Source organism: Rhinoderma darwinii, chromosome 1 (genome assembly GCF_050947455.1).
Source record: "Rhinoderma darwinii isolate aRhiDar2 chromosome 1, aRhiDar2.hap1, whole genome shotgun sequence".
Taxonomy (NCBI): Eukaryota; Metazoa; Chordata; class Amphibia; order Anura; family Rhinodermatidae; genus Rhinoderma; species Rhinoderma darwinii.
The window spans coordinates 479,707,394-479,720,895 of record NC_134687.1 but is presented as its reverse complement, the minus strand read 5'-3'; the positions used below and the strand labels follow the sequence as shown (position 1 = coordinate 479,720,895).

The 13,502-nt window shown below is 45.4% G+C and overlaps 1 protein-coding gene across 1 annotated transcript; it reads left to right on the top strand.

The window, feature by feature from the left end:
• The first annotated feature begins 10,911 nt into the window (after positions 1 to 10,911).
• Positions 10,912 to 11,883, top strand: LOC142743709 (uncharacterized). The gene is made up of 2 exons (XM_075854720.1): positions 10,912 to 11,061; positions 11,177 to 11,883. The coding sequence occupies exons 1-2, from the start codon at positions 10,961 to 10,963 to the stop codon at positions 11,838 to 11,840; spliced, it is 765 nt and encodes a 254-aa protein (XP_075710835.1). The 5' UTR covers positions 10,912 to 10,960; the 3' UTR covers positions 11,841 to 11,883.
• Positions 11,884 to 13,502: the final 1,619 nt, after the last annotated feature.

Here is a 13,502-nt window from a genome sequence, read left to right as displayed (position 1 = left end):
AGATCTGAACTGGTAACTACAAAAAAAAGGCTTTTGACATTTTCTTGAAAATATGAGAAATTGCTGCTTATGTTCTTAGCCTTGTAACGTCCTAGAAAAAAAAAAGGATGTTCAAAAAAACAATGCCGATCTAAAGTAGACATATGGTAAATGTTAATTAACAACTATTTTGTGTGGTATAACCAACTGCCTTACAAGCAGAAACATTTAAATTTAGAAAAATGCAAATTTTTCCACATTTTCTCAAAATTTTGCTATTTTTCACAAACAAACACTGAATGTATCGACCAAATTTTATCACTAACATAAAGTGCAATGTGCCACGAGAAAACAGTCTCACAATCATTTGGATTAATAAAGGCATTCCAAAGTTATTACCACATAAAGTGACACATGTCACCCAGACAATTTTGTGTTTCCATGAAAACTGACACTTATATTTATCAAATGAGTTGCAAAATGACTAGAAAATATAGTCAAGACATTGACAAGGTTAGAAAGAATGCTCCATTTGCAGCAATTACAGCATTGCAGACCTTTGGCATTCTAGCTGTTAATTTGCTGAGGTAATCGGGAGAAATTTCAACCCATGCTTCCAGAAGCCCCTCCCACAAGTTGGATTGGCTTGATGGGCACTTCTTGCGTACCATACGGTCAAGCTGCTCCCACAACAGCTCTATGGGGTTGAGATCTGGTGACTGCGCTGGCCACTCCATTACAGATAGAATACCAGCTGCCTGCTTCTTCCCTAAATAGTTCTTGCATAATTTGGAGGTGTGCTTTGGGTCATTGTCCTGTTGTAGGATGAAATTGGCTCCAATCAAGCGCTGTCCACAGGTTATGGCATGGCGTTGCAAAATGGAGTGATAGCCTTCCTTATTCAATATCCCTTTTACCTTGTACAAATCTCCCACTTTACCAGCACCAAAGCAACCCCAGACCATCACATTACCTCCACCATGCTTGACAGATGGCGTCAGGCACTCTTCCAGCATCTTTTCAGTTGTTCTGCATCTCACAAATGTTCTTCTGTGTGATCCAAACACCGCAAACTTCGATTCGTCTGTCCATAACACTTTTTTCCAATCATCCTCTGTCCAATGTCTGTGTGCTTTTGCCCATATTAATCTTTTCCTATTATTAGCCAGTCTCCGATATGGCTTTTTTTTTGCCACTCTGCCCTGAAAGCCAGCATCCCGTAGTCGCCTCTTCACTGTAGACGTTGACACTGGCGTTTTGCTTGTACTATTTAATGAAGCTGCCAGTTGAGGACCTGTGAGGCGTCTATTTCTCAAACTAGAGACTCTAATGTACTTGTCTTGTTGCTCAGTTGTGAAGCGGGGCCTCCCACTTCTCTTTCTACTCTGGTTAGAGCCTGTGTGTGCTGTCCTCTGAAGGGAGTAGTACACACCGTTGTAGGAAATCTTCAGTTTCTTGGCAATTTCTCACATGGAATAGCCTTCATTTCTAAGAACAAGAACAGACTGTCGAGTTTCACATGAAAGCTCTCTTTTTCTAGCCATTTTGAGAGTTTAATCGAACCCACAAATGTAATGCTCCAGATTCTCAACTAGCTCAAAGGAAGGTCAGTTTTATAGCTCCTCTAAACAGCAAAACTGTTTACAGCGGTGCTAACATAATTGCACAAGGGTTTTCAAGTGTTTTCTAATCATCCATTAGCCTTCTAACACAGTTAGCAAACACAATGTACCATTAGAACACTGGAGTGATGGTTGCTGGAAATGGGCCTCTATACACCTATGTAGATATTGCATTAAAAACCAGACGTTTGCAGCTAGAATAGTCATTTAGCACATTAACAATGTATAGAGTGCATTTCTGATTCATTTAATGTTATCTTCATTGAAAAAAACTGTGCTTTTCTTTCAAAAATAAGGAAATTTCTAAGTGACCCTAAACTTTTGAACGGTAGTGTACTTACCGTCTCAAAGTTGCAGATGTCTTCCGTCTAGTGTCACATGACTCCGCCACCGTCTGAACTTTTCTCTTCCGCTGACGTCTCGTTCGGTCTTCTTCAATCCCGACTTCCGGACGAGCTCCTCTTCTGGTCTTCTTACTTCTTACTTCTTCCTTTCCAAATGACGTCTTCTTCCCCTTGAGCCTATTATGCATGCGCAGTAACCTACAATATTTTGCGCATGCACATTGAAAGCAATTTCATTGCGCATGTGCATTAACAGTAAGTTCATTGCGCCTGTGTTCGAGGCATCCTAAGCCTCCTCAATACCCGCCCTGTTCTTTCTTTTGATTACGCCTCAATGCGAGCACTATTTTCTTTTCATTCATGTTATCCCTTAGTGCCCGCGCGCCCCGCAAAGATGGTATCTACAGTGATAATTGCACTGAGGAATAACGTGAATTCATGTTATTCCTCAGTACCATTATCACTGTAGATACCATCTTTGCGGGGCGCGCGGGCACTGAGGGATAACATAAATGAAAATCAAATAGTGCTCGCATTGAGACGTAATCTAAGAAAGAACGGGGCAGGTATTGAGGAGACTTTAGACCAATAGGATGCCTCGAACACAGGCGCAATGAACAGACTTTTAATGCGACTTGAGAGGGACCTTATTTAACTAATTATTTGACTTCTGAAGGGAATCGGTTTGACTAGACCTTATTTATGGGTTTCATAGCAAAGGGGTTGTATACACTTCAAATTTTTTATTTTTTTTCTTCCACTGTAAGAATTTGGACCATTTTGTCTGGTTCACGACATAAAATCTAATTTAAAATCCATTTTAATTCTAGGTTGTAATGCAACAAAACAGGAAAAACACCAAGGGGGCTGAATACTTTTGTAAGGCACTGTACGATGCAGCCTGTAGTACACAAATGTCCAGTACATCATATGGTAGTATTTTAGCAGTAAGAGGCTGATACAGACCCAAAAAACACATTGGTAAAGAATGTCACATTTTTCTGTAAAGCGGCGCTTCCTATGTCAGCAGCAAATTCTATGCACTCTATTACTTCTAAATGCTATTATAAGTTATAAGTAATGCTGTCGGTACATAAAGAACTATCTCTCATTTGGTAATGAGTTTTTGTTAACAATTTTTCATCATGTATAGTAGACAATAATGATGCCAATTTTCTTAAACACTTTTGTCCCATGATTCATACACACATATTAAAAATACTTTCAGAAAGATAAAATGCAGGGGCAAAACTTTTCTTCATTGGCTTATAGAGTAAGGAGCCATGTTAATAGGAATTACCAATTTCATGAATAATATGCATAGAATGCTATGACAAGCTCAGATTATTGTGAGTTGGTTCATCGTGGTGCGGTTTTTCGGACAGAACGTGTTGCGGATTCCAGGTCAGATACGCTGCGCAGTTTTTACGCAGCGTATCCAACCTGTGGGAACTCGATCCCAGGCTGGGTTTTCAAGCTGCAGTTTTGTTCCTTTTTTTGCTGCGATTAGTGCAATATAGTGGTTAAATGCTATCGTTTTTTTTAGTAATTTTGCAAAAAAACGTTGCATTTTGCCGTAATTTCACAGTAGTCGCAGCCAAAAAAAACAACGCACGACAACCGGATGTGTGTGAGCCCAGCCTAAAGTATGGAACGGGACTGCTGAGGTCAGTGATTTGGCTGTTTGTTCCACCTACTCTTTTGTAGTATACGTCTTGTCTACCAGTGCAATGCCTCACTTAATTGTTCGTTAGCCACCCCCCTACTGTAAATGCTCTGACTTTGTATTTTTGCGTTGATTACGGCTAATGATTTTTTTGCCTGCCTACTTGTGTTGGCCCCGCCTGCCACCAATTTTGACCTACCTACAATATCAGGGCCCCTTTAGATTTTTTTCCTGGACCACTGTAAGTTCCCAATCCGCCCCTGGCTACAGGCCACGTTCGGCCTGCAACCTTTAAGGCACAAGGACTGGATCCCTGCGAAGGCTGGCGTGATAACGTCACTGGATCACACCAGCCTACGCAAGGATCCCGTCGGCATTGACATTGCTTTGGAGAAGCTCCATTCGTCACGGGAATGGGGCCTAGGTGAGTATAATTTTTTTTGTTTTATTTGTTTGGGTGGCGCTATCTACTGGGGGCTGTATTGCACAATCTACAGGAGGGCTGTATGGCGCAATCTACAGGGGAGCTGTATGGCAGAGAATCTACAGGGGTGCACTATCTACAGGGGGCACTATCTACAAGGGTATCTGTATGTGGCACCCAGGGAAGGGGGGCCCAGTCAAAAGTTTGCTATGGGGCCCATTCTTTCCTAGTTACGCCCCTGGCTATCTGACATTTCTTTTAATGACAGAAGAGCCTATACTGGTAAACTCACTGTAAAAATACGTAGTTGATTGCTGATCCAGGCTTATTGCCATGCAGGAACAGGAAGGAATTGTTTTTCCTTTTAGGGCAAATGGGCCTATTGGGTTTTTTGCCTTCCTCTGGAAAAACATGGGTAAACTAAGAATTCCGTTATCTCTCCATTGCACTTTACCTTCCCTCTTTAAATGTGATGGGTATATGTCCTTTTTCAATTAAACTATCTGTAAATGTAAAATTTGGAAAATATGGCTATAGCTAAAACTGATTCAAGGGAGTATGTCACCACTTGTGCCTCCCGTTTTTGCCTCACCGCTAACACAGCTGGATAGGTGTAGAGGGTATAAGTTTTATTATACCTGTGTTGGTGATCATACTTCAAGCAACACTAGGAAAATTACGTTTTAATCCTCACATGCCGTATGCTAATGTGAAGTGGTCAACTTCTCCCCTCTGGCTACTGCGTTCAAGAGAATAGTAAGATAAATTCAAGTAATTTTTTTACAATTTGGCATAGACTACGACTAATGGTGAGGCCCAGGCATTGCCATGTTCTGGCTGGTGATGTCCCAACAGAAAGAGATTGAGAAGCTTTGTATAATGAGAACATAAGTAAAACATTGATTGTAAGTTGGTCATAAGCAGGCTTCCTGGAGATCAAGAAGACTGATGAGATCCCTGCTCTCAAAGGGCACATTCAGACGTGGCGGAATTTTTCCGCTGCAAATGTTGGTGCAGATTTGGGGCAATTACGCAATGAATCTGCACCAACATTTGCATATTTGACAGGTAATTCAGTCATTGCAGATATCACAGCGGACTTGCCACCGATTTCAGTTTTTGCATTGCAAAGGCTGAAATCCACAGTGAAATTCCGCTTCTTCTCCACAATGGAAAGAGCATGTAATGTTCTGCAACGTCTAAACTAACTTTCCTAAAAATGTATAGAAAGAAATGAGTCGCTGGAGAATTCCACTGCGGAATTCCACAGCAATTTCGCCACGTCTGAACATGCTCTAAGTTAGGCAACAATTGTAGCACTTGGCATCACCCCATCTATGTGAGTGTATTCCTTTCTTCTTCCTATGTAAACAAACTTGTCATTTTATAAAAACAAGTAAGCTCCTTGTGAGCTCCTTCTACAGAACAATACGCAAAATATTGATCGTATTGACTTATAAACTGATAAACGCACAACTTCCTAAAACCCCTAGTAAGTTTTTTATATAAGAAGACAAAATTGTTATGGGCTTCCCTTGATAAAAGGCACATAATTAAAGGGATGTTATAGATTTGACAAGTAATTTTCATGGAACTGAGAAATAAATTTGGTACAGAATTGCACAGTGGATATTATTAACTTACATATATCTATATAGTAGCCTAGAAAAGATCACAGATATCAATGTACACATTGCATCCATGTAAGCTGCTGTGTGAATGTAAGTAAATAGTCCCGTCTTGTCCCCCTCCAGTGTCACACTGAAGTTCCTTGGGCCGACCAGGGGGCTAGCGCTACATTTGTACAAATGGACATCCACCTGTTATGAAACCTTTGTTGTTCTCATTGCACACATAGGACATATCATAAATAAGGTCAAATAGGTTATGTGTGAATGATCCCATTAGAAATATAGCCTAGTGACCAGTGATTGACTTCAAAGTCAGCTCCAAATGGGGTTTTATTCTACTGACCTTCTGGGCCCAATTATTGTGTCAGAGCCTGGACCCGCCAGAGGATCCTTTAGAACTCTGGTGGGCCAGTCTGAACCTGGTCCCCCACCACTGCTACAAGCACCAGAATCTATGCTAAGGGACTTACTTTCAACATATATTGTACATACTATATTAGAAACTTAGAGCACCAGGGTCAGACTGACCTACCAGAGGACCAGAAGATCCTCCAGTGTAACCAGGTTCATAATAATGAGGCCCTGCCACAATAGAACCCATAGGGCAATAGAATAAAGCACGTAACACTTTCTATTATCTATGCAAAAAAAGGTTTTTCTTAGTGTATCAAAAATAATTAATTCAACATCAGTGAGAAAAAAATAATTAGTAAGTATAATAAATCAGTTTAGTAAATAAATAAACTTCACAAAGTCTCAGAAATTCCACCCCCTTTCTCAAGCAACCCCCCGAAACATCGCGCCGATGTAGCAAGACGCCAATCTTTCTTCCTCGTGGAGTTTCCGCAAAAGATCCACATGTACTGAAATACATTTGGAACCTTTATGGACTTTTCTGGCAGTTTGGGTGAAGTTTAATTATTTATATCTCACTGATATTGAATGAATTGTTTTTGATACAATAAGAAAAACATTTCTGCAAAGCAAATAGAAAGTGTATAATGTTAGTATTTATTTATGGTATAACTATGACAATCGTAGTAATAGACTTTATATTGCAATTAAAGGCATTGTCTCATGAAGACAACCCGTTTTTGCATGCAAAGATCAGCTGAAAAACAAAGACAAAAAAAATTTAATTTGTATAGTGGCTTCCCTCTCCTAAGTGATTCCTCCTGGCCATCATCCTTGGCATGCAGCTAGCACTGTTAGGGTATGTTCACACGGCCTATTTACGGACGTAATTCGGGCGTTTTTGCCCCGAATTACGTCTGAAAATAGCGCCTCAATAGCGCTGACAAACATCTACCCATTGAAAGCAATGGGCAGACGTTTGTCTGTTCACACGAGGCGTATATTTACGCGCCGCTGTCAAATGACGGCGCGTAAATAGACGCCCGCGTAGAAGTGACCTGTCACTTCTTTGGCCGTAATTGGAGCCGCTATTCATTGACTCCAATGAATAGCAGCGCTAATTACGGCCGTAATTGACGCGGCGTTCAAGCGCCTGCACATGCCAGTACGGCTGAAATTACGGGGATGTTTTCAGGCTGAAACATCCCCGTAATTTCAGCCGTTACGGACCCCCGCCGTGTGAACATACCCTTAGGGTATGTTCACACGCATTGATCAAAAACGTCTGAAAATACGGAGCTGTTTTCAGGCGAAAACAGCTCCTGATTTTTAGACGTTTTTGTAGCAACTCGCGTTTTTCACGGCGTATTTTAGGGCCGTTATTGGAGCTGTTTTTCAATGCAGTTAATGAAAAACGGCTCCAAAAACGTCCCAAGAAGTGACATGCACTTCTTTTTCGCGAGCGTCTTTTTACGCACAGTATTTTGACAGCGACGCGTAAAATGACACCTCGTGGGAACAGAACACTGTAAAACCCATTGAAAGCAATGGGCAGATGACTGTAGGCGTAATGGAGCCGTTTTTTCAGGCGTAATTCGAGGCCCGAATTACGTCTGAAAACACTGCGTGTGAACATACCCTCACTTTTGCTGACTGGCCGATAATCACTGAAGAAAGGAAAATTGCCATATCTGTCCTGAAAACGGGAGGCCCTCCTGGAAAGATGGAGTTTGTTCAACCGGAGCGATCAGTGACTGCTTACGGAACATAAATACTTCCCAGCTTTGATCTCTGCTGATAAGAGATCAGCACCTGGCTTTCTGAACAAAGACTTGTTTGCTTCTCAAGTGTAACTTCCTGGCAGCAAGCAGGGGCACTGGAGCAAGGAAGTATGTTTATTTCTTTTAGAATATATTGAACGTCACTGGCACTATTTACGGGGTCACTCTGGCTGGCACTGTTTAAGGAAGCACTTGGACACTATTTATAGGAGAATGCTCTGCTTGGCATTGTTAAGGAGGGCACTCCTTGACTTTTGCTGCAAAAAGTGTTCCTTATGTTATCCTCCTCGTACCAAATTCTTGAAATAAATGCCATTGTCTGATCCCTTTATCAACTTCATTTTTCTTTCTGCTTTGGATGAAGAATACTGTAAGGCCTCTTTTCACATGGCAGGGTTTCCCGGCCGGGTGCCAGCCGTTCATAAATTGGCCGGCACCCGGCTGCATTAGGAATAATAGACCCGGGAAATCCGGCCGTCAAAAAATAGGACATGCTCTATCTTCGCCCGGGTTCCCGGCCGCCCGGCTCCCATAGAAGTCTATGGGGCCGGGTATTACACGGCCATCACCGGAATGTGTTCCGAGTGATGGCCGGGTTTCCCAGCGCTTGCGCTCTATCTCCTCCTCACAGCGCAGAGTGCATGTGAGGAGGAGGAGTTGATGTGGCATCGCTGTACACTGTGTGGCAGGGCCGGGGTGTACAGCAGGTGGAAGGGAGCGCTGCGCTGGCTCCCGTCCCCTGCTTGTTTTCCTGGCCCGGCGACACCTTCGATGGCGCCGCTAGTAGCAGCAGCTGCTGCTGCTGCGGCTGCTACTACTGTAGCGACGCCACTATAGCAGAGCGGGGAGGTATCTCCCCGCTCTGCTATGTGCTAGCCGCACTTTAGCTCCTTGAAGGAGCGGAATCCCCGTGTTTTCGGGAAATCCGCTCCTGGACAGAGCGCTTGATGTCTCTGTCCATATCTGGGCAGTGACATCAGGGGAAACTCCTGAAGCGGAATCCCCGAACACATGGGGAGTTGCCGCTGTTGTCACTGTCCGGATCTGCCCGACCCGGCACGGATGCAAAGCTTAAAGAGGCTCTGTCACCAGATTTTGCAACCACTATCTGCTATTGCAGCAGATCGGCGCTGCAATGTAGATTACAGTAACGTTTTTATTTTTAAAAAACGAGTATTTTTGGCCAAGTTATGACCATTTTCGTATTTATGCAAATGAGGCTTGCAAAAGTACAACTGGGCGTGTTGAAAAGTAAAAGTACAACTGGGCGTGTATTATGTGTGTTACATCGGGGCGTGTTTACTTCTTTTACTAGCTGGGCATTGAGAAGAGAAGTATCATCCACTTCTCTTCACAACGCCAAGCTTCTGGCAGTGCAGATCTGTGACGTCACTCACAGGTCCTGCATCGTGTCGGCACCAGAGGCTACAGTTGATTCTGCAGCAGCATCAGCATTTGCAGGTAAGTAGCTACATGGACTTACCTGCAAACGCCGATGCTGCTGCAGAATCATCTGTAGCCTCTGGTGCCGATGTGTCCTCGCTCGTCTGACACGATGCAGGACCTGTGAGTGACGTCACAGCGTGATCTCTCGAGAACACGGCTGTGTCTGCACTGCCAGAAGCTGGGCGTTCTGAAGAGAAGTGGATGATACTTCTCATCAGAGGGCCCAGCTAGTAAAAGTAGTAAACACGCCCCGATGTACGCACATAATACACGCCCAGTTGTACTTTTACTTTTCAACACGCCCAGTTGTACTTTTGCAAGCCTCATTTGCATAAATACGAAAATGGTCATAACTTGGCCAAAAATGCTCGTTTTTGTAAAAATAAAAACGTTACTGTAATCTACATTGACAGAGCCTCTTTAATGCAAACCGGCCGGGCAAAATGGCCGATTTTACCGGCCGACACTCGGGCTCGGGAACGACCCGGTCGTGTGAATCCCGCCTAAGGCTGGGTTCACACGACCTATTTTCAGGCGTAATGGAGGCGTTTTACACATCGAATTACGCCTGAAAACATGGCTCCAATATGTCGGCAAACATCTGCCCATTACTTTCAATGGGTCTTACGATGTACTGTGCCGACGACCTGTCATTTTACGCGTCACTGTCAAAAGACGGCGCGTAAAATAACAGCCTCGTCAAAGAAGTGCAGGACACTTCTTGGGACGTAATTGGAGCCGTTTTTCATTGAATCCAATGAAGAACAGCTCCAAATTACGTCCGTAAAAGACGCCTCGCAAAACGCGAGTACATGCAATTACGTTACAATTACAGCTCCGTAATTTCAGACGTAAATACAGTTATCGTGTGCACATACCCTTAGGCCTCATTTACACGAGCGTAATATACGCGCGTGCGAAGCGCGTGCTTTTCACGCGTGTCGTACGCACCTATATTACTCTATGGGGCAGTGCAGACGATGCGTGAATTTTGCGCAGCGCGAGTGCGTTGCGTAAAACTCACGACATGTTCTATAATCGTGCGTTTTTCGCGCATCACGCACCCATTGAAGTCAATGGGTGCGTGAAAAATACGCATGACACACGGACGCTCCTGCGTTGCATGCGCGAAATTCACGCATCACTTGTTATGTCCATGAAGAAAAGTTTATAAAGCTGGACAAAGCAAACAAAAACCAGGAAGTGCTTGCGTTTTCACTGCGAGTGGGCAAGCCTATTGACACAGAACTTTCCCTCCACTGACATCTGCTGCCATGCCGCGTGGGATTGACGTGGAGCGCCTCATCGCCCTGGTCCAGGGCCATGGTGCGATTTGGGACACTCGCGCGGAGGCGTACCACGACCACACTTTCAAGGAGGACGTCTGGGAGGAGGTAGCGAGGGAGCTTTTTGGCGAGGAGTGGGAGAGTGGCCGAACCCGGGACCGCAGTCGGTTGGGTGAGTACCATGTTTTTTCCTGCAATGCAATGTCATCCCTATTGAAGAACTGGGGCCCTGTATGTGTCTTCCTCGCATTTGCCCAATGACCTTTTGTGGAGCAGGCGCATCACCGTGTACCATGTCATTGGCAGGACAGGGCCCCTCATTTTAGTGAGAGGGCACAGTTCTTATGGCGTTATATTTGTTTTTACTCCAACAGTCCAAGACATCAAAACACGGTGGCGGAGCTGCCGGGACCAATTCCGCCGAGAAATGGGGGAAAAGGGACGCAGCGGAGATGGCGGCTCGCGTAAGCGCCCCTACATGTACACAAAACAGTTGATGTTCCTGAAGGACATAATGGAGATGCGCACGTAAGAGATTCTGCTTTTGCATGTGTCTAATGTGTGTTCGCCCATGTCCTGTTTGCCATCGTGTTGTTGTGGGCATTGTTCTATATTCTGTTCTTACGCAATTTTCCCATTATAGAACCACCGACAATTTGGAGGATACAACTGAGGAGACGGACATCGGAGAGTCTCTGCCGGAACCTCCTGCTGCCCATGTCCTGCCCCTTAGCCCCGAGCCGACACCCCTGGACCCCGCCCCTGTCCAGTCTGCACGGGCCGTCGCCTCTCCGGCTGAGGAGCGCCCCGTGCGTGCCCCCACTCGCCGGCGCCGTGCTCCACAGGCCTCCGCTGCTGGGCAAGTTGATAGCCGGGTCCTTGAATATCTACGCCGAGCCGCGGATGAGGACGGGAACGACTCCTTTGGGCGCAGCATCGTTCCCCTACTCCGGCTGGTCCCCATGGATCGTATGGCCCGTCTGCAAGCGTCGATCATAACCTTGATCGACGCCTCCACACCGCCCCACAATCCAAACCACTGCTTCACGGCCATTGAGCAGTGGCGCGGATTAGCCATGCCGGCCACCACGCCCCAGATGCCGGCAACATACCATCCAGCCCCCCAGATGCCACGGCCGCACCCCTATATGCGCCCTATGGCTCCCCACTTCCCTGCCCCAACGTACCACGGACAACATCAGCACCACTATGCTGGCGAGGAACAACCTCTGCAGCTCCAGGTCCAGCATAGTGGTGCTGAAATGCCGGCGTATTCCTCCCCGGGCCACCACTACCAACACCTGTGAGTGTGTTGGTGTCGTGATATTTGGGCGGCCAATTTGTTTTTTATGAAGGGATGGCAACTCGTCCTCTCATGTAGATTACACCATGTTGGTGTTCGTTTGTTTCTACAATATGTATGTGTATTTTCCTGACCACACCATGTTTCCGTTGTGTGAATTCCGAACACATTAAAAACATGGATGTTGATTGTTTCTATTGCGTGTTGTTTTTATTTTACACCCCTCAACACAATGTTTGACCCACATTTATTTTGGCTATACCCTCTCACACTTCTGGCCTTTGGGCCAAATGCATGCCCACGTGATATGAGGTTTTAGTTAATCTCTCGGGGTTTGACATTGTTTGCAAGAGGTGCGAACGTTTGGGTGCTGTCATGGGCCCCGAAGCACACTAAGTACACTTGCAATTGGACTTGCCTAACTTTAGGCCGCCCATCATTCTATCTCCAGAAAGCATGTTGCCAAATGTCAAAAGTCCTGCTCAAACCCCGACAGATGTAAGCTTGCAACCCGCGTCAAGGGTCCTCATGTTTTGCGAGTCCCTAACCCAACACGAACCCCAAAAACTTCAAAAAACCCTGGACACATGTGACGTGTGTAGTGAAGCCTCCAAACAACAGACAACCCTTCAAAGGTAATCACGCCCCCACGGTGCGTCTCCTGATGGGCACTCGAAATATGCCGCCAAAGTATCCCGCTCTCGAAGGCCGGATGAGAGAGATCGGCCGAGAGGAATAACCGGGACAGTGTGGCTGCTGCCTGCATGTGTTAGGATATATTCTGCATCAAAGGTAGCATCATTAATGCGGCAGAAGTTATGCAGAACGACACACGCTTGTATAACACGTGTGACATTCTGCATGGACAATTGCATTGTCGTCAGAAAGACACGCCACCTGTTCGACATAATGCCAAAGGCACATTCCACACATCGACGAGCTCGGCCTAGGCGAAGACTGAACATGCGCCGACGGTCATCCAAGCCCCTTCTCGCAAAAGGACGCATGACTTGCCTTGTCAGGGCAAACCCCTCATCCGCCACGATGACATACGGGATTGGGGGTCCGCTGGAGCCCGGGAGGATGGAAGGTTCCGGCACCGCCAGTCGATTATTCACGAGTCGCTTCCCCATTCTTGATGAACGGAATATGCGGGCATCTGCCGAGCTTCCATACGAGCCGATGTCAACAATAGTGAAACAATAATTCGTGTCCGCCAAGGCTAACAATACCATGGAAAAAAACTGCTTGTAGTTATAGTATTGCGAGCCACTGCGTGGGGGCTTTCTCACACGAATGTGTTTGCCGTCTAGGGCACCAATGCAATTTGGAAATTCACTTGCTCTAAGAAATCCCTCTGAAATTCTTAGCCACTGTTCTGTCGTGGGCTGAGGCATGACCGTGGTCTTTAACCTCTGCCACAACACGACACAGGTGGATGTGACAATGAACTAAATGGTGGTCACTCCCAAAAGAAATTCAAAATGTAAGGAGTGATAACTATTGCCTGTGGCCAGAAATCTAGAAAACAAAGAGAAAGAAAAAGAAAGCCACAACACATGTTAGGGGGGGGGGGGGGCTGGTAAAGCAGACAGCGTCATTGACTAAGTAATAGCAGCTGCACACATACCTCAAGGTCACAAGCAGACGTTCCTCGGGCGAAGTG

What these genes read in the sequence shown, in the direction of transcription:
- LOC142743709 (XM_075854720.1), top strand. Translation starts at nt 10,961, where the DNA reads ATGGGGGAAAAGGGACGCAGCGGAGATGGCGGCTCGCGTAAGCGCCCC. An exon ending in GACATAATGGAGATGCGCAC is followed by an intron (nt 11,062 to 11,176) that starts GTAAGAGATTCT and finishes TTCCCATTATAG; the next exon opens with AACCACCGACAATTTGGAGG.